Source organism: Hyla sarda, chromosome 2 (assembly GCF_029499605.1).
Source record: "Hyla sarda isolate aHylSar1 chromosome 2, aHylSar1.hap1, whole genome shotgun sequence".
NCBI classification, from domain to species: Eukaryota; Metazoa; Chordata; class Amphibia; order Anura; family Hylidae; genus Hyla; species Hyla sarda.
In genome coordinates, this window is record NC_079190.1 from 158,169,038 (window position 1) to 158,195,660 (window position 26,623).

Here is a 26,623-nt window from a genome sequence, read left to right on the forward strand (position 1 = left end):
ACAGTGAGCCTTAACACCTCACAGGTGTTTGACAACGGACTACAATGCTGAGAAGAGGAGGAGTGCCATTAAGCTTTTGGAGACAGAATTTGGTTAGAATAGAAGTCGGGGGCCATGTGCGTTTACAAAGCCCCCCCGTGGTGGCAGAACAGTGGACCCCCTACATGTGACCCCATTTTGGAAACTACACCCCTCGCAGATTAAATAAGGGGTGCAGTGAGTATTTACACCCCACTGACGTTTGACAGATCTTTGGAACAGTGGGCTGTGCAAATGAAAAATTACATTTTTCATTTTCACGGACCACTGTTCCAAAAATCTGTCAGACACCTGTGGGGCGTAAATGCTCACTGTACCCCTTTTTACATTACATGAGGGGTGTAGTTTCCAAAATGGGGTCACATGTGGGGGGGGGGCAATTGTTCTGGCACTATGGGGGCTTTGTAAACACACATGGCCTTCAATTCCGGACAAATGTTCTCTTCAAAATCCCAATGGTGCTCCTTCTCTTCTGAGCATTGTAGTTTGCCTGCAGAGCACTTTACATCCACAAATGTGATATGTTCTTACTCAGAAGAAATGGGGTTACAAATTTTGGGGGAGCTTTTTTCCTATTTTCCCTTGTGAAAATGAAAAATTTAGGGTAACACCAGCATTTTAGTGAAAATAGTTTTTTTTTTTCATTTTTCCATCCAACTTTGAAGAATTTTCATTAAACACCTGTGGGGTGTTAAGGCTCACTATACCCCTTGTTACGTTTCGTGAGGGGTGTAGTTTCCAAACTGGGGTCATATGTGGATATTTCTTTTTTTGCGTTTATGTCAGAACCGCTGTAAAATCAGCCACCCCTGTGCAAATCACCAATTTAGGCCTCAAATGTACATAATGCGCTCTCACTCCTGAGCCTTGTTGTGTGCCCGCAGAGCATTTTACGCCCACATATGGAGTATTTCCGTACTCAGGAGAAATTGCGTTACAAATGTTGGGGGTCTTTTTTTCCTTTCAACACTTGTGAAAATAAAAAGTATAGGGCAACACCAACATGTTAGTGTAATTTTTTTTTTAAATTAACAGGCTGGTGTAGCCCCCAACTATTCCTTTTTATAAGGAGTAAAAGGAGAAAAAGCCCCCCCCCAAAAAAAAAAATTTGTAGTGCAATTTCTCCCGAGTACAGAAAAACCCCATATGTGGCCCTAAACTGTTTCCTTGAAATACGACAGGGCTCCGAAGTGAGAGAGCGCCATGCGCATTTGAGGACTAAATTAGGGATTGAATAGAGGTGGACATAGGGATATTCTACGCCAGTGATTCCCAAACAGGGTGCCTCCAGCTGTTGCTAAACTCCGAGCATGCCTGGACAGTCAGTGGCTGTCCGGAAATGCTGGGAGTTGTTGTTTTGCAACAGCTGGAGGCTCTGTTTTGGAAACACTGCCATACAATAAGTTTTTCATTTTTATTGGGTGGGACAGTGTAGGGGGGTGTATATGTAGTGTTTTACCCTTTATTATGTGTTAGTGTAGTGTTTTTAGGGTACGTTCGCACTGGCAGAAGTTTACAGTGAGCTTCCCGCTAGGAATTAGCATCGCGGCAAAAAATTTGCCGCAGCTCATACTTGAAGCAGGAAACTTACTGTCAACCTGCCCGTGTGAATGTACCCTACACATGGCGGGGGGGGGGGGGCAAACCTCCTGCTGTTTCAAAACGACAACTCCCAGCATGTACTGACAGACCGTGCATGCTGGGAGTTATAGTTTTATAACAGCTAGAGGTACACTGGTTGAAAAACCTTCAGTTAGGTTTTGTTACCTAACTCAGTATTTTCCAACCAGTGTGCCTCCAGCTGTTGCAAAACTACTACTCCCGGAATGTACTGATGCTGGGAGATGTAGTCATGCAACAGCTGGAGGTACGCAACTACAACTCCCAGCATGCCGAGACAGCTGTTTGCTGTTTGAGCATGCGGGGATTTGCAGTTTTGCAACATCTGGAGGGCTACAGTTAGAGACCACTGCACAGTGATCTCCAAACTGTGGACCTCCAGATGTAGCAAAACTACAACTCCCAGCATGCACGGTCTGTCATTACATGCTAGGAGTTGTAGTTTTGCAATATCTAGAGGCCCACAGTATAGAGATCACTTTGCAGTGGTCTCTAAACTGTAGACCTCCAGCTGTTCCAAAACTGCAAATCACAGCATGCCCAAACAGCTGTCTGGGCATGCTGGGAATTGTAGTTTTGCAACATCTGGAGGGCTGCAGTGTAGAGACCACTGTATAGTGATCGCGAACTTAGCCCTCCAGATGTTGCTAGGCAACTCACCGGCTTCCGTAGGATCCAGGGAGCCAGCCGCACGACATGCCGCCCGAGCCGATCACCGCAGCCGATCGCGTCCCGCAGCCTCCACCAATCGGTAAGTGGACTTTGGCACCCGGTCCCCTTCGGTTTCCCCGTCCTGCCCTGCCTATTATGGGTGGGCCGAACGTGGAAAACGAAAGTTAACTCCCCGCCCCCGATCTGCTATTGGTCTTCGCTTTTGAAGACCAATAGCAGGGATAGGAGGGGTGGACAACCGCGATCCCCCTTATATTCCGGGTCACCGGGTCATCATAGACCCGTATGACCCGGAATAGGCGAAAATTGCAAGTTTGAATTCACTTGCGATTTGCGCCGATCACCGGCATGGAGGGCCTGCTGATCGGTATCAGCCTTAAGACCCAGGTACACAAGGTGTATCCATACGCCCTGGGTCCTGTACGGGTTAAATCATGTCCTGGTATGTAAAACGATATAATTCTAAGAGAGTATACTTTCTTTTTCTCATTACCCTGTTTTAGTTTCCTGATTATTTTCCTTTGATCTTTATGCGTTGTTTTTCAGGTTGATATTTTAGGGCTTTCAAAAATTATTAATTACAATATTTTACAATATCATTACAATAGCTTCATTACAATGTTTATTCAAAAGTAAATTAATATTGTAACTTATGACTAGAGATGAGCGAACTTACAGTAAGTTCGATTCGTCACAAGCTTCTCGGCTCGGCAGTTGATGACTTATCCTGCATAAATTAGTTCAGCTTTCAGGTGCTCCGGTGGGCTGGAAAAGGTGGATACAGTCCTAGGAAAGAGTCTCTTAGGAATGTATCCACCTTTTCCAGCCCACGGGAACACCTGAAAGCTGAACTAATTTATGCAGGATAAGTCATCAACTGCTGACCCGAGAAGTTTGTGACTAATCAAACTTACTGTAAGTTCGCTCATCTCTACTTATGATATTACACTTTGGTCTAAAATGTGTGTGTGTATATATATATATATATATATATATATATATATATATATATATATATATATAAATATTTTATTCAAATGTTTAGCCTAAGACAAAACTGTAAACACAGTAAATAGCTGTAAATAACTGCAATTAGCTGCATGTTTGTGTGAATTGTAGGAACAAACACTTAGATGACATCTTGGATGTTATCTCCTGGCAAATATATAAACATTGACACCTATAGCAAACAAAAATGCATGCTTTTATAGTCCATAGTTTATTTAATTTGATTTAATTATTCATTGTTATTCTATGATTAATTAATTTAATTCTCTAGGTTTGAATGCACTGCCTTTTGTCTATTTAGTCTAACATTCACACGTTTGCTACTACAGCTCTTTGATGTATGAGTTTAATCTATTTTTATTGTTAGGTTAGTCATACTGCCATGTGCATGGAGCAAATTACTCACCTTAAAACCACATCTAAGGGTTTTTTATTTCCTTTTTCTTCCTTCTTTGCATTTCTTTTCATTGTTGATGTATAACAAGTTTGACTATCTATTATATCAAGATGAACTGGTGAAAGAAATGGAGATTTAAAGGGGTACTCCGGTGGAAAACTTTTATTTTATTTTATTTATTTATTTAAAATCAACTGGTGCCAGAAAGTTAAACAAATTTGTAAATGACTTCTATTAAAAAACATTAACCCTTCCAGTACTTATTAGCTGCTGAATACTACAGAGGAAATACATTTCTTTTTGGAACACAGTGCTCTCCGCTGAATCACGAGCACAGTGCTCTCTGGTGACATCCCTGTCCATTTTAGGAACTGACCAGAGCAACATATGTTTGCTTTAGGGATTTTCTCCTCCTCTGGACAGTTCCTAAAACGGACAGAGATGTCAGCAAAGAGCACTGTGGTCATGATGTCAGCAGAGAGCTCTGTGTTCCAAAAAGAAAATAATTTCCTCTGTAGTATTCAGCAGCTAATAAGTACTGGAAGGATTAAGGTTTTTAATAGAATTCATTTACAAATTTGTTTAACGTTCTGGCACCAGTTGATTAAAAAAAAAAAAAGTTTTCCACCGGAGTACCCCTTTAATGCAGAGTATTTTAGTCAGGTCATTTAAACAACCAGCAAATGCCGTAGCATAATATTTTACATTGGAAAATGTCAAGGCAAAATAGCAAGCCAAATCATTACTATAATATTAATCCAGTGGGAGAGAAAAGAAGAGGGAAGTTTTCGCTGGCACTTATATATGAATAAATCCAATATCAATGAGTCTTAAATGTATTCAATTATTTATTAAATCAACAGGACCTACATGTTCGCATTATTACACTTTTTATAACAGCCACCTCTATATTAGGCAGCTAAAAAGTAGGATAGAATCAGTTCTTCTACACCCTGGTGGCTTTTTCGCAGGAAAAAACAATATGCATAACATAAAACTATTCCCAAAATATATCAGCTATAGTGTCCAGAAATTGAACTTCTAACAGCGCTGGCAGGTTTTAAAACCAATTTTATAGGGTATCGTGTAATTGCAAAGCAATTCTACATATTTATCATCCCGTGTAAGACACTATGGACATCATGTGTTAAAACAGTCACAATGAAAATGTTTCCTTGTTGCCCATAGTAACCAATTAGTATTTCTGTCTAATACCTTATTCCCAGCTCAGCAAGCAGTGATGTAGCTGCAGGTTGGGTTCACAGTTGTCACTAACAGATGACAGGGAGAAAGTCCTAATACTTTTTACATTTTAACATCGTTTAGTACTTTTTTCTTTTTACATTTTGACTTTAAGTAAAAAAAAAGGTTTGTTTTTTTAGATGTTCCTTATTAGTTTAATTCTCAGCAATCCAGTTATCTCCTTTGCCTTCTGAATAAGACCACCTGTATATATAAGCAAGTTGTTATATATAAATCTCTGTTAGCTATTTACAGCTGTTTTTGGGGGTGGGGGAATGTAGTATTACACAGCATCTGATCAAATAAATGTACATGCCTAGAGAAGCTCTTAATTCTAGATATGGACCCCTTACATGATGTCCTTAAAGGGAACTTGTCGATACATTAATGCTGCTTGAACCACAAATCACCAGGGTGGTCGCTGGCAGCCTTGATTGACAGATCTCTGACTGTTTGACTATAGGGGACAAAAGTGATGACAGTATAAAAGGGATGACAGGTTCCCTTTTATAGAACACCATGGTCTATATCTATATATATATGTACTAGCTGAGAACCCGGCGTTGCCCGGTTTCTCCTTTCTAATCCTTGTTGGGGAGGAAAATAAACAAATGAGGAAGCTTTTGACTTCGTAACCCGTCCTCCTACATTGTTGTCATATCCCAACCCCATATCACTTCCTCCTATCCCGACCTCCTATCCCGACCTCCTATCCCGTCCTCCTATCCTATCCTCCTATCTCGGCCTCCTATCTCGACCTCCTATCTCGACCTCCTATCCTGACCTCCTATCTCAACCTCCTATCCTGACCTCCTATCCCTTCCTCCGATCTCGACCTCCTATCCCGTCCTTCTATCTCGATCTCGTCCTCCTATCTCGACCTCCTATCTCGACCTCCTATCACGGCCTCCTATCCTGACCTATCTCGACCTCCTATCCTGACCTATCTCGACCTCCTATCTCGACCTCCTATCATGACCTCCTATCCTGACCTATCTCGACCTCCTATCTGGACCTTCTATCCTGAGCTCCTACCCCAACCTCCTATTGCAACCTTCTATCCAGTCCACCTATCCCAACCTCCTATCTCGACCTCCTATCCTGACCTCCTATCCCGTCCTCCTATCTCGACCTCCTATCCTGACCTCCTATCCTGACCTCCTATCCCGACCTCCTATCCAGACCTCCTATCCCGGTCCTCCTATCCCGGACCTCCTACCCCGTCCTCCTATCCCATCCTCATATCCCAACCTCATACCCTATCCAGACCTGTAATATATGTACCAGGTATTGAAATATCTCCAGCTGTACGGAAGTTATGTGGGGACATACATTTCCCATTGATTTGCATGGGACTTTAAACAAAAACCCCAACCCTTACAAATGGGGGTAGTTAAGGGTTAAATTAACTATCCTATATTTTAAGTGGACATATAAGTAACATGTGACCAAGTATTATCGAAATATCTTCAGCCGTTTGGAAGTTATGCAGTAACATATATTTCCGTGTGAATTCAGGAAGAAAACAGACATGGTGCACATCTACAATCTTGTATAATGATCTGATTGCTTCTCAGCATAATATCAAAAACTAACAGGGCCATTCCTTTCCTAGCAGCCTCCCAGTCTGACTGGGAGAGCATGGTAAGTGAGCTATTACACCTTGTTCACACTAGTGTGGTGTTGTGCGGTGTCCATTGCTGCCGTGGCGCCGTGTCTGCGGGGGGGTGCGGCCCATAGACTGGTTTGAGTGGCATTGGGGCCGCTCTGCTGGTGGGTCATTCCCCCCTGTGGGCATTGGTGTCGCGGCGGTGGTGGTCGCCGCCCGATGCTGCGCCATTTTATGCTAGAGACGTTAGGGACCCACTCTGGATAGGTGGCGTTGACGTGGCGAGTGGGCTTGCACTTTTTGATCAAAAATGTATACTAACAACCTGTTAGTTTTTGATATTATGCAGAGAAGCAATCAGATCATATACAAGATTGTAGATGTGCACCATGTCTGTTTTTCTACCCGAATTAACATATATTTCCCTTTTACTTTTATGGGACTTTAAACATAAACCCCGCCCCTGGCAAACGGGGGTTAGTAAGGGTTAAATCACCTATCCTATGTTTGTTGTTGACATATAAGTAATATGTGTGCCAAGTTTCATGTTAATATCTTTAGCCATTTGGACGTGATGCTGGAACATACACACATACATACACACACACACGTATACATACACACACACACGTTGAGTTTTATATATATATAGATATAAAACTCAATCCTTGTTGGGGAGGAAAATAAACAAAGGAGGAAGCTTTTGACTTCCTAACCCGTCCTCCTATATTGTTGTCATATCCCGACCTCCTATCCCGACCACCTATCCCATCCTCCTATCCCGTCCTCCTATCCCATCCTCCTATCTCGACCTCCTATCTCGACCTCCTATCACGACCTCCTATCCTGACCTCTTATCATGACCTCCTATCCTGACCTCCTATCCCTTCCTCCTATCCCTTCCTCCTATCCCTTCCTCCTATCTCAACCTCCTATTACGTCCTTCTATCTAGATCTCGTCCTCTCTCGATCTCCTATCATGACCTCCTATCCTGACCTCCTATCTCGACCTCCTATCCTGACCTCCTATCCTGACCTCCTACCCCGACCTCCTATCGCAACCTCCTATCCAGTCCATCTATCCCAGCCTCCTATCTCGACCTCTTATCCCGACCTCCTATCCCGTCCTCATATCCCATCCTCCTATCTCGACCTCCTATCCTGACCTCCTATCCCGACTTCCTATCTCGACCTCCTATCCAGACCTCCTATCCAAGCCCTCCTATCCCGGTCCTCCTATCCCGGTCCTCCATTCCCAACCTCCTATCCCGACCTGTAATATGTGTACCAGGTATTGAAATATCTCTAGCCGTACGGAAGTTATGTGCTAACATACATTTCCCATTGATTTGCATGGGACTTTAAACAAAAACCCCGACCCCTACAAATGGGGGTAGTTAAGGGTTAAATTAACTATCCTATATTTTAAGTGGACATATAAGTAATATGTGACCAAGTATTATCGAAATATCTCCAGCCGTTTGGAAGTTCTGCGGTAACATATATTTCCCATTGACTTGCGCTGCCTTCGGCAATCTCCGGCTCTGCCATAGAGATGTATTGAGGGGGCGTGTCGGCCGCCGCTTCGTGCGGGGGTCGACACCCGCTAAATGGCCGGAGAGCCTGGCCCCCGTACAGAGAGGTCGCAGGGGGCCCCAGCGGTCAGACCCCCCACGATCTCAAACTTATCCCCTATCCTTAGGACAGGGGATACGTTTTTCACCACTGGACTACCCCTTTAAATCACCTATCCTATGTTGTTGACATATAAGTAACATGTGTGCCAAGTTTCATGTTAATATCTTTAGCCGTTTGGACGTGATGCTGGAACATACATACACACACACACATTGAGTTTTATATATATACTAGCTGAGTACCCGGCGTTGCCCGGTTTTTCCTTCCAAATCCTTTTTGTGGAGGAAAATAAACAAAGGAGTAAGCTTTTGACTTCATATGCAGTCCTCCTATATTGTTGTCATATCGCAACCCCACATCCCGACCTTCTATCCCGTCCTCCTATCTCGACCTCCTGTCCCGACCTCCTGTCCCGACCTCCTATACCGTCCTCCTATACTGTCCTCCTATCCCAACCTCCTATCCCGACCTCCTATCCCGTCCTCCTATCCCGTCCTCCAATCCCGACCTCCTATCCCATCCTCCTATCCCGTCCTCCTATCCCGTCCTCCTATCCCGTCCTCCTATCCCCTCCTCCTATCCCGTCCTCCAATCCCCTCCTCCTATCCCGTCCTCCAATCTTGACCTCCTGTCCCGACCTCCTATCCCGTCCTCCTATCCCGTCCTCCTATCCAAACCTCCTATCCCGTCCTCCTATCCTGACCTCCTTTCCCGTCCTCATATCTTGACCTCCTATCTTGACCTCCTATCCCGTCCTCATATTCCGTCCTCATATCCCCTCCTCCTATCCCGTCCTCCTATTCCGTCCTCCTATCCCGACCTCCTCTCCCTACCTCATATCTCGTCCCCATATCCCGTCCTCCTATCCCGACCTCCTATCTCGACCTCCTATCCCGACCTCCCATCCCGTCCTCATATCCCGACTCGTAATATGTGTACCAGGTATTGAAATATCTCCATCCGTACAAAAGTTATGTGGGAACATACATTTCCCATTGATTTGCATGGGACATTAAACAAAAACCCTGACCCTCACAAATGGGGGTAGTTAAGGGTTAAATTTACTATCCTATATTTTAAGTGGACATGTAAGTAACATGTGACCAAGTATTATCGAAATATCTCCAGCCGTTGAGAAGTTATGCAGTAACATATATTTCCCATTATCCTATGTTGTTGACATATAAGTAACATGTGTGCCAAGTTTCATGTTAATATCTTTAGCCGTTTGGACGTGATGCTGGAACATACATACACACACACACATTGAGTTTTATATATATACTAGCTGAGTACCCGGCGTTGCCCGGTTTTTCCTTCCAAATCCTTTTTGTGGAGGAAAATAAACAAAGGAGGAAGCTTTTGACTTCATATGCAGTCCTCCTATATTGTTGTCATATCGCAACCCCACATCCCGACCTTCTATCCCGTCCTCCTATCTCGACCTCCTGTCCCGACCTCCTGTCCCAACCTCCTATACCGTCCTCCTATACTGTCCTCCTATCCCAACCTCCTATCCCGACCTCCTATCCCGTCCTCCTATCCCGTCCTCCAATCCCGACCTCCTATCCCATCCTCCTATCCCGTCCTCCTATCCCGTCCTCCTATCCCGTCCTCCTATCCCCTCCTCCTATTCCGTCCTCCAATCCCCTCCTCCTATCCCGTCCTCCAATCTTGACCTCCTGTCCCGACCTCCTATCCCGTCCTCCTATCCCGTCCTCCTATCCAAACCTCCTATCCCGTCCTCCTATCCTGACCTCCTTTCCCGTCCTCATATCTTGACCTCCTATCTTGACCTCCTATCCCGTCCTCATATTCCGTCCTCATATCCCCTCCTCCTATCCCGTCCTCCTATTCCGTCCTCCTATCCCGACCTCCTCTCCCTACCTCATATCTCGTCCCCATATCCCGTCCTCCTATCCCGACCTCCTATCTCGACCTCCTATCCCGACCTCCCATCCCGTCCTCATATCCCGACTCGTAATATGTGTACCAGGTATTGAAATATCTCCATCCGTACAAAAGTTATGTGGGAACATACATTTCCCATTGATTTGCATGGGACATTAAACAAAAACCCTGACCCTCACAAATGGGGGTAGTTAAGGGTTAAATTTACTATCCTATATTTTAAGTGGACATGTAAGTAACATGTGACCAAGTATTATCGAAATATCTCCAGCCGTTGGGAAGTTATGCAGTAACATATATTTCCCATTGACTTGCATGGGACTTTAAACATAAGCCCCGCCCCTGGCAAATGGGGGTTAGTAAGGGTTAAATCACCTATCCTATGTTTGTTGTTGACATATAAGTAACATGTGTGCCAAGTTTCATGTTAATATCTTTAGCCGTTTGAAAGTTTTTGTGGAACATACATACATACATACACACACACACACACACACACACACACACACACACACACACACACACACCTTGAGTTTTATATATATACTAGCTGAGTACCGGGCATTGCCTGGTCTTCCTTCCTAATCCTTGTTGGGGAGGAAAATAAACAAAGGAGGAAGCTTTTGACTTCATATCCCGTCCTCATATACTGTTGTCATATCCCAACCCCATATCCCGACCTCCTATCCTGTCCTCCTATCTCGACCTCCTGTCCCGACCTCCTATACCATCCTCCTGTCCCATCCTACTATCCCGACCTCCTATGCCGACCTCCTGTCCCGTCCTCCTTTCCCGTCCTCCTATCCTGACCTCCTATCTCAACCTCCTATCTCAACCTCATATCCCGTCCTCCTATCCCGTCCTCCTATCTCGAACTCCTATCCCGTCCTCCTATCCAGTCCTCCTATCCCCACCTCCTATCCTGTCCTCCAATCTCGAGCTCCTATCCCGATCTCCTATCCCGACCTCTTATCCCATCCTCCTATCCCGTCCCCCTTTCCCAACCTCCTTTCCCGTCCTCATATCTCGACCTCCTATCCAGACCTCCTATCCCGTCCTCTTATCCACTCCGCCTATCCCTACCTCCTACCTGACCTCCTATGCGGATCTCCTATCCCGACCTCCTATCCCGTCATCATATCCCGTCCTCCTATCCCAACCTCCCATCACGTCCGCATATCCCGACCCGTACCTCCTATCCCGTCCTCCTATCTCGACCTCCTGTGCTGACCTCCTATACCGACCTCCTATCCCGTCCTCCTATCCCTACCTCATATCCCGACCTCCTATCCCGATCTCCTATCCTGTCCTCCTATTCCGTCCTCCTATCCCGACCTCCTATCCCGACCTCCTATCCCGACCTCCTATCCCGACCTCCTATCCCGACCTCTTATCCCATCCTCCTTTCTCGTCCTCCTTTCTCGACCTCCTATCTCAACCTCCTATCTCGACCTCCTATCCCGACCTCCTATCCCGACCTCCTATCCCGACCTCCTATCCCGACCTCCTATCCCGACCTCCTATCCCGACCTCATATCCCGACCTCCTATCCCGACCCGTAATATGTGTACCAGGTATTGAAATATCTCCAGCCATACGGAAGTTATGTGGGAATATACATTTCCCATTGATTTGCATGGGACTTTAAACAAAAACCCTGACCCTCACAAATGGGGGTAGTTAAGGGTTAAATTAACTATATTTTAAGTGGACATATAAGTAACATGTGACCAAGTATTATCGAAATATCTCCAGCCGTTTGGAAGTTATGCGGTAACATATATTTCCCATTGACTTGCATGGGACTTTAAACATAATCCCCGCCCCTGGCAAATGGGGGTGAGTAAGGGTTAAATCACCTATCCTATGTTTGTTGCTGACATATAAGTAACATGTGTGCCAAGTTTCATGTTAATATCTTTAGCCGTTTGAAAGTTTTTGTGGAACGTACACACACATACACACACACATACACACACACACACATTGAGTTTTATATATATAGACTAGCTGAGTACCCGGCGTTACCCGTTTTTTTCCTTCCTAATCCCTGTTGGGGAGGAAAATAAACAAAGGAGGAAGCTTTTGACTTCATATCCAGTCCTCAAATATTCTTGTCATATCCCAACCTCCTATCCCGACCTCCTATCCCGTCCTCCTATCTGGACCTTCTATCCCGACCTTCCATCCCGACCTCCTATCTCGACTTCCTATCTCTACCTCCTATCCCGATCTCCTATCCTGATCTCCTATCCCGACCTCCTATTCCGCTCTCATATCCTGTCCTCCTATTCCGTCCTCCTATTCCATCCTCCTATCTCGATCTCCTATTCTGATCTCCTATCCCGACTTCCTATTCCGTCCTCCTATCCAGTCCTCATATCCAATCCTCCTATCTCGACCTCCTATCCCGACCTCCAATCCCGTCCTCAAATCTCAAGCGCCTATCCCGACCTCCTTTTCCATCCTCATATCTCGACCTCCCATCCCGACCTATCCAGACCTATCCCGACCTCCTTTCCTGTCCTCCTTTCCCATCCTCCTATCTCGACCTCCTATCCCGACCTCCTATCCCATCCTTCTATCCCATCCTCCTATCCCGACCTCCTTTCCCATCCTCATATCTCGACCTCCTATTCCGACCTCCTATCCTGACCTCCTATCCCGTCCTTCTATCCCGTCCTCCTATCCCGACCTGCTATCCCAACCTCATTTCCCGTCCTCCTATCCCGTCCTCCTATCCTGTCCTCCCATCCCGACCTCCTATCTCAACCTCCTATCCCGACCTCCCATCCCGTCCTCATATCCCGATCTGTAATATGTGTACCAGGTATTGAAATATCTCCAGCCGTACGGAAGTTATGTGGGAACATACATTTCCCATTGATTTTAAACAAAACCCCCGACCCTCACAAATGGGGGTAGTTAAGGGTTTAATTAACTGTCCTATATTTTAAGTGGACATATAAGTAACATGTGACCAAGTATTATCGAAATATCGTGTACCAGGTATTGAAATATCTCCAGCCGTTTGGAAGTTATGCAGTAACATGTATTTCCATTGACTTGTATGGGACTTTAAACATATACCCCGCCCCTGGCAAATGGGGGTGAGTAAGGGTTAAATCACCTATCCTATGTTTATTGTTGACATATAAGTAACATGTGTGCCAAGTTTCATGTTAATATCTTTAGCCGTTTGGAAGTTTTTGTGGAACATACGTACATACATACATACATACACACATACATACACACACACACACACACACGTTGAGTTTTATATATATAGATAGATAGATAGATATAAAACTCAATGCGGGATATTTAGCAAAGTTGTCTATGTCCCGCATCAATATAGACCAAACTGCAGAGCGTTAGGCTGGTCTATTGTGCACCTAATTTATCAAAAGGCGCAAGGCTCTTGATAAATCCTGTGCATGGACTTTGAGATCTATTCTTTAGATTGTATTTAAACCTGCTCCAGCATGGTCTGACATTTTGGTGCACATTCAGCCGATGCGACTTGTCGCTGAAAAGTCGCTTTTGATAAATTTAGCACCAAGGCATTTTTCCGTCTAAAAATAGACTACAATGCATCATGTTCTAAAAATCCTCTAAAGCAAAAGTCGCAGAAAAGTCGCACATATTTAGACTGCGACTTTCTGTGCGACAAATTTAGACAGGTTAAAAAAAAACAGTCTAAATCATTTGATAAATCTCCCACAATGTGTGTATGGGTGTATGTACGTGCGTGTGCATGTGCGTGTGTGTGTGTGTGTGTGTTCCAGCATCAAGTCCAAACAGCTAAATATATTAACATGAAACTTGGCAAACATGTTACTTATATTTCAATAACAAACATAGGATAGGTGATTTAACCCTTACTCATCCCTATTTGCCAAGTTGGGGTTTTTGTTTAAAGTCCCATACAAGTTGATGGGAAATATATGTTACTGCATAACTTCCAAACGGCTGGAACTATTTCAATAATACTTGGTCAAATGTTACTTATCTGTCCACTTAAAATATAGGATAGTTAATTTATCCCTGAACTACCCCATTTGTGAGGGTCAGGGTTTTTGTTTAAAGTATCATACAAGTCTATGGGAAATGTATGTTCCCATACAACTTCCGTACGGCTGGAGGTATTTCAATAATACCTGATACACATATTACTTATATGTCAAATAAAAATATGTGATAGTTAAATTAACCCATACCCACACCCTTACATAAAAGATGGGTTTTTGTTTCAATTCCCATGCGAGTATATGGGACTTCCAGTACCTTACTTCACAATCTCTGCTCTGCATCTCCTATTGAATGTGTCAATCTGGCTTGCAAGCCACACCCCATCTCACAAAGAGAGGAGGTTGGGATAGGAGGTCGAGATATGAGAATGGGTTGTGAGGACGGGATATGAGGATGGGACATGAGGTCAAGATAGGAGGACGGGATAGGAGGTCAGGATATGAGGACGGAATAGCAGGTTGGGATAGGAGGTCAGGATATGAGGTCGAGATATGAGGTCAGGATATGAGGATGGGATATGAGGACAGGATATGCGATCAAGATAGGAGGATAGGATAGGAGGTCGAGATATGAGGACGGGATATGAGGTCGAGATATGAGGATGAGATTTGAGATTGAGAAATGAAGACGGAATATGAGGACGAGATAGGAGGACGGGATAGGAGGTCAAGATATGAGGATGGGATAGGAGGTCAGAATATGAGGTCGAGATATGAGGATGGCATATGAGGATGGGATAGGAAGTCGAGATATGAGGACGGGAAAGGAGGTCGGGATATGAGGTTGAGATATGAGGTCGGGATATGAGGATGGGATAGGAGTTAATGAGTCATTAACCCCGACAGGAAATTAGGTCGAGATAGGAGGTCGGGATATGAGGACGGAATAGAAGGTCAGGATATGAGGTCGAGATATGATGACGGGATATGAGGATAGGATATGATATCGGGATGTAAGGACGGGATATGAGGACGAGATATGGGGTTGGGATAGGACAACAATATATGAGGATGGGATATGAAGTCAAAAGCTTCCTCGTTTGTTGATTTTCCTCCCCATCAAGGATTAGGGAGGAAAAATCGGGCAACGCCAGGTACTCAGCTAGTAACAATATAAATGTGTACAAAAGTGTACATTTTAAAAGCTTATATTACAGCACTACTAATATTATTAATAGTAGTAATAACAATTATACACATATAGAAAAAGAAACAATGTAGGGTCTATTTTTGTTATTCGTGGCACTCACTTTGTGACATCACTAGTCAATGACTGATTAATGTGATAAACACTATAGAATGCAAAAGAACATGCCATCCATCATATGATATCGTATTGCACTCCAAAAAGGATTTACTGGTTGATAGTATCTCATCATTTTGCAGTAAGCACTAGCTGGGACACCTGCTGAAATAATAGTTCTGCCCACAAGCTGTCAGCTGCACCTATGTATACATGCAGTGTGGTCTCACAGTACAGTACAGTTGTGACATTGTTGTGGCTATACTAAACATTAGTTTAACCCTTGGCTCTGAATTACAACAGGGCTATGCCACCTATAGCGCCACCTCAGAATCCCCTTTAAAGTAAATCTGTCAGCTGCTTTTGTTGCTAAGAGCTGCAGACACAGTTGGATACCTGTTAGGAAATAAAAGTATGTGGTACCTTTCCTGCAGCTGATGATGTTTGCCAAACTTGTAAAATCACCTTTTTATTTTGTAGCTAAGTGTCAAGGAGGCAAGGCTAAGCTGCTCGAGTGCAACAGCCTGGCATACCTCCTTCTTTGCCTACATCTCCTTGTCCCTACTTGGTTGAGGTACCGGGAACTGTATATCAGCCAAGGAGGGGCTAGAAGGTGATGGTAAGCAAGGAGGCATGCCAGGCTATGGCACTTGACTAGCCTGGCTCCGCCTCCTTGACATATGACTTCCTGTATGGGAAATTATGACCTGTTGGGATGCCTTGAGGGCTAGAGTTGAATAACACTGATCTAGAACATTTTACATGAAATGCAACATATTTACTGTACAGGGTGGGCCATTTATATGGATACACCTTAATAAAATGGGAATGGTTGGTAATATTAACTTCCTGTTTGTGGCACATTAGTATATGTGAGGGGGGAAACTTTTCAAGATGGGTGGTGACCATGGTGGCCATTTTGAATCCAACTTTTGTTTTTTCAATAGGAAGAAGGTCAAGTGACAAATTAATCTTATTGGGAATTTCACAAGAAAAACAATGATGTGCTTGGTTTTAACGTAACTTTATTCTTTCATGAATTATTCACAAGTTTCTGACCACTTATAAAATGTGTTCAATGTGCTGCCCACTGTGTTGGATTGTCAATGCAACCCTCTTCTCCCACTCTTCACACACTGATAGCAACACCGCAGGAGAAATGCTAGCCCAGGCTTCCAGTATTCGTAGTTTCAGGTGCTGCACATCTCGTATCTTCACAACATAGACAATTGCCTTCAGATGACCCCAAAGATAAAAGTCTAAGGGGGTCAGATCGGGAGACCTTGGGGGCCATTCAACTGGCCCACGACGACCAATCCACTTTCCAGGAAACTGTTCATCTAGGAATGCTCGGACCTGACACCCATAATGTGGTGGTGCACCATCTTGCTGGAAAAACTCAGGGAACGTGCCAGCTTCAGTGCATAAAGAGGGAAACACATCATCATGTAGCAATTTCGCATATCCAGTGGCCTTGAGGTTTCCATTGATGAAGAATGGCCCCACTATCTTTGTACCCCATATACCACACCATACCATCAATTTTTGTGTTCCAACAGTTTTGGAGGGATCTATACAATGTGAGTTAGTGTCAGACCAATAGCGGTGGTATTGTTTGTTAACTTCACCATTCACATAAAAGTTTGCCTCATCACTGAACAAAATCTGCGTAAACTGAGGGTCCTGTTCCAATTTTTGTTTTGCCCATTCTGCAGCACCTGAAACTACGGATACTGGAAGGCTGTGCTAGCATTTCTCCTGCGGTGTTGCTATCAGTGTGTGAAGAGTGGGAGAAGAGGGTTGCATTGACAATCCAACACAATGGGCAGCACATTGAACACATTTTATAAGTGGTCAGAAACTTGTAAATAACTCATGAAAGAAAAAAGTTATGTTAAAACCAAGCACATAATTGTTTTTCTTGTGAAATTCCCAATAAGTTTAATGTGTCACATGACCCTCTTCCTATTGAAAAAACAAAAGTTGGATTCAAAATGGCCGACTTCAAATTGGCCTCCATGGTCACCACCCATCTTGAAAAGTTTCCCTCCTCACATATACTAATGGGCCACAAACAGGAAGTTAATATCACCAACTATTCCCATTTTATTAAGGTGTATCCATATAAATGGCCCACCCTGTATAAAGCAATATAAAATTTAGCAAACAGTTCTAAATTTTTAGGGTTAAAGGTCACTTACTGTACACCCTCTTACAACAGAGGGATATTTAAACAAAAACATTATATTTGTATACCATGCTACACGGTATGCTTACACTGGCATTAATTTTCGTAGAAGATAATCGGCTGGGGCAGGACCCGCAGTATAGCAAAAAATCTACATCAGCAGGCCACAACAGGCAGACACATTCAGAATACAGGAACAATGCACATCTTTTGACACACAAGACAGGTAAAGCATGAGCCACATACTCTCGTTTCTGAAGTTGTGTTAGGTAAACCTTTGAGTGATATCTAGAAGACTACAGTGCATGGGCAAAGTTGCGGTTACCCTAGTTTATGTGAAACTACAGTATATAGGTGTATTTATGCACACTCAAATGCATGCAGCAAGTGTTTAAGTAGACTTAGTAGACTTAGTTTTATGTTTCCAGTATACAGTGCACAAAACCCAACTGTGGTCACTGTTCAGATTTCCACAGTTGGCATAGTTGTTTTTTTTTTTCCTTTGCATTCTTGTGTAATTTTAAACAGATATCAGACATGTTACATATGAATGTTAGTTTTCTTTCACACTGCCGTTCGGACACAGCAGTGTAACATCCATCGGGGAAGCCTGGGAGAATAGAGGGAGGAAAAATACATCATGCAACAATATTTCCAGTCTAAAAACAGCACCACCCGACGGACCCCATAATAGTAAACGGATCTGTCAAGACCCGTTGTTTCCCCTTGTGCCCCATCAAAATGATCATCCATTAAGGCACAAAAAAAAAGTGCCTGAAGAACGTTCTCCAACGGTGCGCAACTTCAGTGTGAAATGGGCCTCAAAGGAGTCATCCAGCCAAAAAAAAATAAATACTTAAGAAGTGAGCGCGGGGGCTGGGGGAGTCCTCTCCTTAGCAGCAGGGTTTCCTCAGGTATCTTTGTAATTCCCATAAAAATTAATGGATGATCTGGCGTCTGCAGCTTCAGGATGCACCACAGGGGGTCTTAGTGGTCAGATGGTGCCAGAAAGTAAAACAGATTTGTAAATTACTTCTATTAAAAAATCTTAACCCTTCCAGTACTTAGCTGCTGTATGATCCACAGGAAGTTCTTTTCTTTTTGAATTTCCTTTCTGCCTAACCACAGTGCTCTCTAATGACACCTCTGTTCATTTCAGGAACTGTCCCAAGCAGGAGCAAATCCCCATAGAAAAATCCTGCTATGGACAGTTCCTGACATGGACAGATGTGTCAGCAAAGAGCAGTGTGGTGAGAGCGAAAGGAAAGTCAAGTACTAGAAGGATTAAGATTTTTTAATAGAAGTAATTTACAAATCTGTTTAACTTTCTGGTGCCAGATGATTTAAAAAAAAAATGTTTTCCAGTGGAATACACCTACAACATTCATTTTTATTGTTCTAAAGGTTACCTCTACTTTATTTGGTCTTCTTTTTAGGCAATACTTTATGCATACTTTAATTATACTACAACCTGTGTGGGGGTTTTACACTCTTAATACAGTGATATTTGCAGTCAATTCATTTATTTTGTCAATATGCAGAGACAAAGCAAAGAATTGCACTCACCAAATTGATGAATCCAATGTAGGAAACTTTATTCCAAGTAGTGGATGGTGCAGCAAGCAAAGAAACACATTTTCCAAATGCGGGGAGGGAGAGTAACTGCTCTTAGAATGCAGCAGCACACCACTAGTTTCGTGTCAGAGGACGCCTCTTCCGACAAAGTGTGTACGCCTTCCCCCATTGGTGATTACACTTAAGTACATAACAGATGGAAGTCAAACAGAAAATAATAACATAGGATAAAAAGAAGAATACAACGCAGTGCAGCCCATAAAAATTTTTTTTTAAACCACTAGAAAAAGAGTGACTCACAAAAATGCTGACAAATCATTTCATTCATTAAGTCCCAAGGGACCGGTGGCATCAAGTTTAATAATCCATAAAGCTTCTCTAAGCAATAAATGTAGATGCCTGTCGGTGCCTAAAGGGAAATTCTCTACAAGTTCAAGGCCTGCAAATTTTTATCCCTCCGTCCGGCCTCCATGATATTCAATCATGTGGGAGATGAAATTGGGGGAATCCTTCCCTGATTTTAGGGAATACAAATATTCTATAATGCGCATAGTTTTTGCTTGCTTTTGCCAACATAGCAACACTTGCATGGGCATGTGAGGCAATCTTCATTATAAGTGTACTGTCTGAAACAAATTGGTTAGCAAAAAATGTAAACTCCACCCAATACAAAGTTTCTCTTTGCTAAATTGAATTGGCAGTAGTTGCAATTTCTACAAAGGTAATTGCCCTTCAGTTGGCATTCCTTTAACCATTTTTCCTTTTTTTTTCCTGAAACCTTCTTTTTACCTTGTTTAATGTAATTGACAAATTTTTTTTATTTTCTGAAAGTTATCCTAGGTTTATCTCTTACCATAACTCCTAGATCAGCATCTTGTTCAAATAAGGACCAATTGTCATGGATTATCTTTTTAATAGTGCTGTTCAATGGAGAATTGGCAAAAGAAAAGGTGAGGAAACTATCACCACTGGGCTTTTTTTTTTCCTGTTTTTTGGTTTTAAAAGCTCCTCACTGGGTTTTTTCTCTGTTTTTTTTTTCATAGCTTTTTTTGATCACTGACATAGGATAACCTCATTCGAGCAGTCATGAAGTAAGAGCTTCAGCCTGCTCCAAAAATTTTGCATGGTCACTGTTTACTATTTTAAGCCTGAGGAACTGGCTGTAAGAGATGTTAATTTTGATATATGAAGGGTGCAAGCTCTGATATTGTAGAAGCAAATTTTTCACAATCTCTTTGCAGTAGCTTGAAGTATGTAGGATGTTATCCTTTAGTTAGAACCTGAAGTCTAGGAAGTCCAAAGACTTCCCCTCAAACTGACTTGTGAAGACCATGTTAATAGTGTTATATATTTATCTGATGAAAAGGTTCTGCGTGGAAAAAATTACCTCCTGTTCTGAGACTGGAAGAAACACATTTGCATAGGTGCATGATACAAGCTTGCCCATGGCTGTGCCATGGGCCTGCCTGTACCAATGTCCCTCATGCAAAAACGTGTTTTTGCACAAAACAAAAAAGAGTTATTTATTAAAACCTGTGCCGAGGCAAAGTTGCCCAGTTGCCCATAGCAACCAATCAGCTTACTTCTTAAATTTTTAACAAGGCCTCTGAAAAATCAAAGAAACTATCTGATTGGTTGCTATGGGCAACTGGGCAACATTGCCTCTCCACAGGTTTTGATAAATCTCTCCCAAAGTCACTAGATTTTCCACTTTTTTTTTGTATTGTCCAATAGAGAAGCACCTCTTTTTCACCAAGGGAGTGAACTTGGTACTCAAGGTTTTTTGTGCTCATAGAAAACAAGTCATCTTGAGAGTCACAAGACGTAAAGTATGCCCCCACGTCCACTCTGCCTGCAGTAATAACTGTGTCCATTAAAGCTGGTGAAAATTCAAAGTCCATATGTGACAAGAGGCTCCAGCGGGCTCATGATACAAACAACAATTGAAGGCAGCACTTTAGTATGAAATGGAAACAAGAGAACAGATAGCTATCAGGCACTGCTCGGCTGTCTGTGCGGTTATCCAGGTATGTCTTCACCGCTGATAGTGAACAGCTGCTACAGGTTGCGCTGGTGGTGCCGATTCAAAAATGAAGCAAATGTATGCCAAATAGACAATATGGATAGACAAAGCAAAGAATCACACTCACCAGATTGATGAATCCAAGGTGGGAAACTTTATTCCAAGTAGTGGATGGTGAAGCAAACAAAGAAACACATGTACCAAATGCGGGGAGGGAGAGTGACCACTCTCAGGACACGGGGCACACCGCTGCAACTAGTTTTGCATCAGAGGACGCTTCTTCCGGCCAAGTGTGTTCACTTTCCCCCAGTGGTGGTTACACTTAAGTACATAACAGACGGTAGTCAAACAGAAAAAATAACAGGCTAAAAAGAAGAATACAATACAGTCAACCCATAAAAAAGAATTTTAAAACCACTAGAAAAAAGAGTGACTTACAAAAATGCTGACAAATCATTTTGTTCATTAAGTCCCAAGGGACCGGTGGCATCAAGTATTTAATGCCTCATATGCCCATGCAAGTTTTTCTATGTTGGCAAAACCAAGCGAAAACGATGCACGTGCATTAGAGAACATTTATATTCCCTAAGAACAGGGAAGGGTTCCCCCGTTTCATCTACCACTTGATTGAATATCAAGGAGGCCGGACGGACAGAGGGATTACAATTTGCAGGCCTTGAACGAGAATGTCCCTTTAGGCACTGATAGGCATCTAAATGTATTGCTTAGAGAAGCTTTATGAATTATTAAACTTGATGACACCAGTCCCTTGGGACTTAATGAATGAAACAATGTGTAAGCATTGGTTCTTTTTTATGGATTGCACTGTATTGCATTCTTCTTTTTATCTTATGTTGTTTTTTTCTGTTTGACTTCCGTCTGTTATGTACATAAGTGTAACCACCACTGAGGAAAGCGTACACACTTGGTCGGAAGAAGCGTCCTCTGACACAAAACTAGTTGCCTAGTGGTGTTCCCCCACGTTCTGAGAGCGGTCACTCTCCCTCCCCCATTTGGAACATGTGTTTCTTTGTTTGCTGCACCATCCACTACTTGGAATAAAGTTTCCTACCTTGGATTCCTCAATCTGGTGAGTGTGATTCTTTGCTTTATCCCTCCATATTGTCTATTTGGCATACATTTGCTTCATTTTTTAATTGGCACCTCCAGTGCAATTCGTAGCAGCTGTTCAGCGGTGAAGACATACCTGGATAATAGCACAGAGAGCCGAGCAGTGCCCGAAAGCTATCTGTTCTCGTGTTTCCATTTAATTTATTTTGTCTTGTATCTAAAAGCAGTAGATGTGGATAATGACTGGAAAATAGGCACAATATTTTCACCAACAGATGAACCAAGTTGATAATGTTATGCCAACAATTTGAATTTGAACATTTGAATTAGATTTTTTTGAATCTTAACCAGCAGCTAGCCAAATGATGTCAGACCTTACTGAGCCCATTTGAGAATGCCATGATCCATATTGCATTGTCTTGATGCTCTTAAGACTATCTAGTAGTTTTAGTTATAGCTATTAAGATTAAAGATGGATTAAATGATTACCTACCAAAGAGAGGCCATGGATATTTTTATTCTTTTCAGGATCCTTATTTCTGTTAACAATCCAGAAACACATTTTTAATTTCCCACTTGCTAAGAACATATTGTAATAAACTACCATTTTCAACAGCTTCACTGGAATTACTCTGAATGTTTGCTAAATGGTTTTATGCTTTAGGATTTAACTAAAATGATGTCAAAAGATATAATAATATTTTTAAAAGTCAACATATATAAATGTGAGAACCATTGGTTTATTGAAATAACTGCATAGCCATTTCTTCATAAATGTGTTTTGCACTTTCTCTCTAACATTATGTTTTCAGTTAAATATGTTATGTTTTTGCAAACAAGAAAAAAATATTGTGTGATATGTTTTATGTTCTTACTGTATAACCTGTCATTTGTAAAACATTTCCTTTTACTTCTTTTAGGAACTTCTATTATATCACAATGTTGAGGGATCCTGTATCTCGCTACCTGAGTGAATGGAAACATGTCCAGAGAGGTGCAACTTGGAAGGCTTCACTACATGTCTGTGATGGACGAAGTCCAACACCAGATGAATTGCCTACATGTTATCTTGGGGACGACTGGTCTGGAGTCACATTACAAGAGTTCATGGACTGCAGCTATAACCTGGCTAATAACCGCCAAGTGCGGATGCTTGCTGACCTTAGTCTAGTTGGCTGTTACAACTTAACTTTTATGAATGAAAGTGAAAGGAATGACATTCTTCTACAGAGTGCCAAGAATAACCTTAAAAACATGGCTTTTTATGGTTTGACTGAGTTCCAAAGAAAAACACAATTTCTATTTGAGAGAACATTCAATCTCAAGTTTATTTCTCCATTTACTCAATTTAATAGTACCAGGGCCTCAAATGTGGACATTGATGAGTGGTCACGTAAACGGATCAAAGAACTTAACTACTTAGACATGCAGTTATATGAATATGCTAAGGACCTTTTTTTACAACGTTTTCAGTATACCAGACAACTAGAGCATCAGCGTAAAAGAGAAAAGCGAAAGGAAGAAAGGAGGCTTCTTAGGGAGCATAAAGCCCATCCAATTTACAAGGAAGAAAAACCAACAGACATTGCAACTACTGAAGACTATAACAGTCAAGTAGCAAGATGGTGACATTTCCAACTTTTTATTTCAAAATGAAAATAGGCAAAATTTTAAAAATTTGTTATCAAGGATTTTTAAAATCTTTTCAATTTGAACTTTTGAAAGGGAAAACAAATCTATTCATGAAATAAATATTTAATATAATGTGGAGGAATCGGTGGAAGACTTTTACAGCAGTTTCCTCAATGAGTTGCACTTACAGTTTATTTGTTCCATGGAATGTCACCATTCAGTATAAGGATTATTCTTCAGACTTCTCCAATTTCTTAATTTGTGACATGGTCTTGTTGTCATCTGTCATTACAGGTTTTTAAGACATAAAATGTAAACATAAAACACGCAGGTAGAAATTGTGGAAATATCAAATGGACTTCTGTGCACTCTTCAAATGTTTGCTTGTTTCCTTTGTTTGCAGTTGATTGAACTCTACATTTTCAATGTATAAAATTCTAACTATTTTTAGGTGGTGTGATAAGATGAAAACTAATGTTGTGTTTCATTCAAAGAAAGTATGTGGATAATAAAAATATTTATAGTAATTCTGATTAAGTCCTATGATTGTCATCTTCTATATCAGATACAGTGAAACCGCTTTGAGAAGGTCACACAAAATTGCACTGAAATGGGATCTTTCATGGGGGTGGTCTTCTTAAGGAAAATAGTCACAATGCCTAATACATGGTGAACTGAAAATTTTTCACATAAAATCTGGTCTAGACAAGGGGTGGTCCTTTAGAGAGATTTCACTGTATGTCTTTACGGATGCATCACATGATAAAAGTATTAACAGATGTTTGTAAATACTCGTAAAATTTCATAAACATTTTGAAAAAATAGCAAACATGATTAAATGATAACTGCAGTCTTTCATACCATAAAAGAAAATTTAATATACATATATTAGTTCACAGTTCTGATTTCATCATTATCTTAAAGGGAATATGTCAGCTCTATATCATGCTCAGCTCTGCAGACACAAGCAAGTTATTGTTTTCCTTCTAAACTGAAGAGTTATAGAGGCCAAACTGAGCTGCAGCATACAAACCTTCCTGCTACCCTATCCCTCCATGACCTGTTCGATTGATGTACAAGCCTCAGTGTTGAAAGCTAAAACCTGTTCATCAATCATTGAGAGCAGAATGGAGTGGGGGAGGGAGAAAGCCTACATTCTGCAGCTCAACAGGGCCTATGTGACTCTTAAGCTTATAAGAAAAACATGTTTTTATAACTTTGCAAAGAACCATCAGCTAAGAGACAGGTAGCGTATGTTTTATCTCCCTCTTAGTTATCTGCCCAAGTCTGCAGCTCAGAGCGTGATATAGAGATGATATATTTCTTTTAACCTTCATAGTTAACATTTAGTAGACTCCATTATGTTGATCATGCATAATCTGCTTGAAACATTTCTTGCTATTTTTGTTGAACAGCACCTTCAGTGTGAATGATCATAAAATGTTTTGGGTATGCTGATTTTGCTTATTTTTGTTTTTAATATCTAACCAATAATATTAATTTTTATGTGGTCAGAATTGGAGTTTATGTGGGGGTGTTATGGTGGAGGACTGTTGCAGTAGATAATTGAATGCTAGCAGATTTATTATGAAAACAGTGCTTCCCTAATAGCACAAAAGAATGTTAAATGGGTATTTCCATCTCAACATTTAGAGCATACTTAGTGGATATGTAATAAAATGTCTGATAGATGTGAGTTCCACCCCTGGGATCCACATGTGCTAAGCACACTTTAAGTAACTCCTCCAGGGGTAAATATAAGTACCATAGGCTAGATTACGTTATAGAAACAATGTTTTCTGCAGTGTTATACCGTATTCCCAATAATCTATCATGTGGTTATACCATATGTCAAGGTGGAAATACAAATACCCCTTTAAGGGAGTGTCCAATTAAAAAAAACAATGGGGGACATTTATCATGACTGGCATACACTGACCAAATGTCCCATCATGGTTTTGTATGCAACTGCTTTGCGCCAAAAAGATGTGACTTTTAGGCAGTTTATGGTGCACTCTAAATAGATACCCTTGAAAAATTCCTTTCAGTACTAGAGATGGGATAGCCTGGAGAAAGAAACTGAAAAATTGGGAGAAAAAAAAAACTTTTTTTTTCTGTTATAGTGAAAAAGAATTGAAAAAGAATTGAAAAATGAAATTATATATGATCTTTTATAATAATAAATAATATGTTTATAACATGCTATTCAAACTATGTAACATTTAGACTTTCATGGAAGACATCTGAGAAGCTTTGCATGTTCTACAGTCTCACCTGAAAACAAGCAAATCCTAGAACAATTCATATACTGAGAATGCAACTTTTAAAGAAGAACAATATGCATTTCTGTCTCTAGGGGCACTGCAGGGAGGTTTGAGTTTAGTTTGGTAGTTGCTGGGCTCCATCTTGCTGGCATTCCAGTAGTTGACTGTTTCCATCCTCTCAGATCAGCCTTAATTGACCTTTCTCTATCTGATTCCTATTACTGTTTTCCCCCATCACAGATAATGTTTTAACAATCACAGATAATGTTTTTCCCCATCACAGATAATATAATTTTCCCCCAGCACAGATAATGTTTTCTCCCATCATAGATAATGTCACAGATATTGTTGTCTATTTTCTGAGTCTGGCTGACTAGTAAATTTTCCTCCTCTCAGTAAAATAATGAGACCAATATGCAGCATTAAAATGTTTTAAACTTTCTGCATCTCTTCTTAA

The 26,623-nt window shown here is 41.7% G+C and overlaps 1 protein-coding gene across 1 annotated transcript in view; it reads left to right on the top strand.

The window, feature by feature from the left end:
• The window catches only part of HS6ST3 (heparan sulfate 6-O-sulfotransferase 3), a 725,337-nt gene extending 698,731 nt beyond the window's left edge, over nt 1-26,606 (top strand). Inside the window, exon 2 of the mRNA XM_056555606.1 lies at nt 23,191-26,606. Coding sequence (XP_056411581.1) covers nt 23,191-23,899 — 709 coding nt within the window. The 3' untranslated portion in view covers nt 23,900-26,606. The remainder of the gene's footprint in view (nt 1-23,190) is intronic.
• Nucleotides 26,607-26,623: the final 17 nt, after the last annotated feature.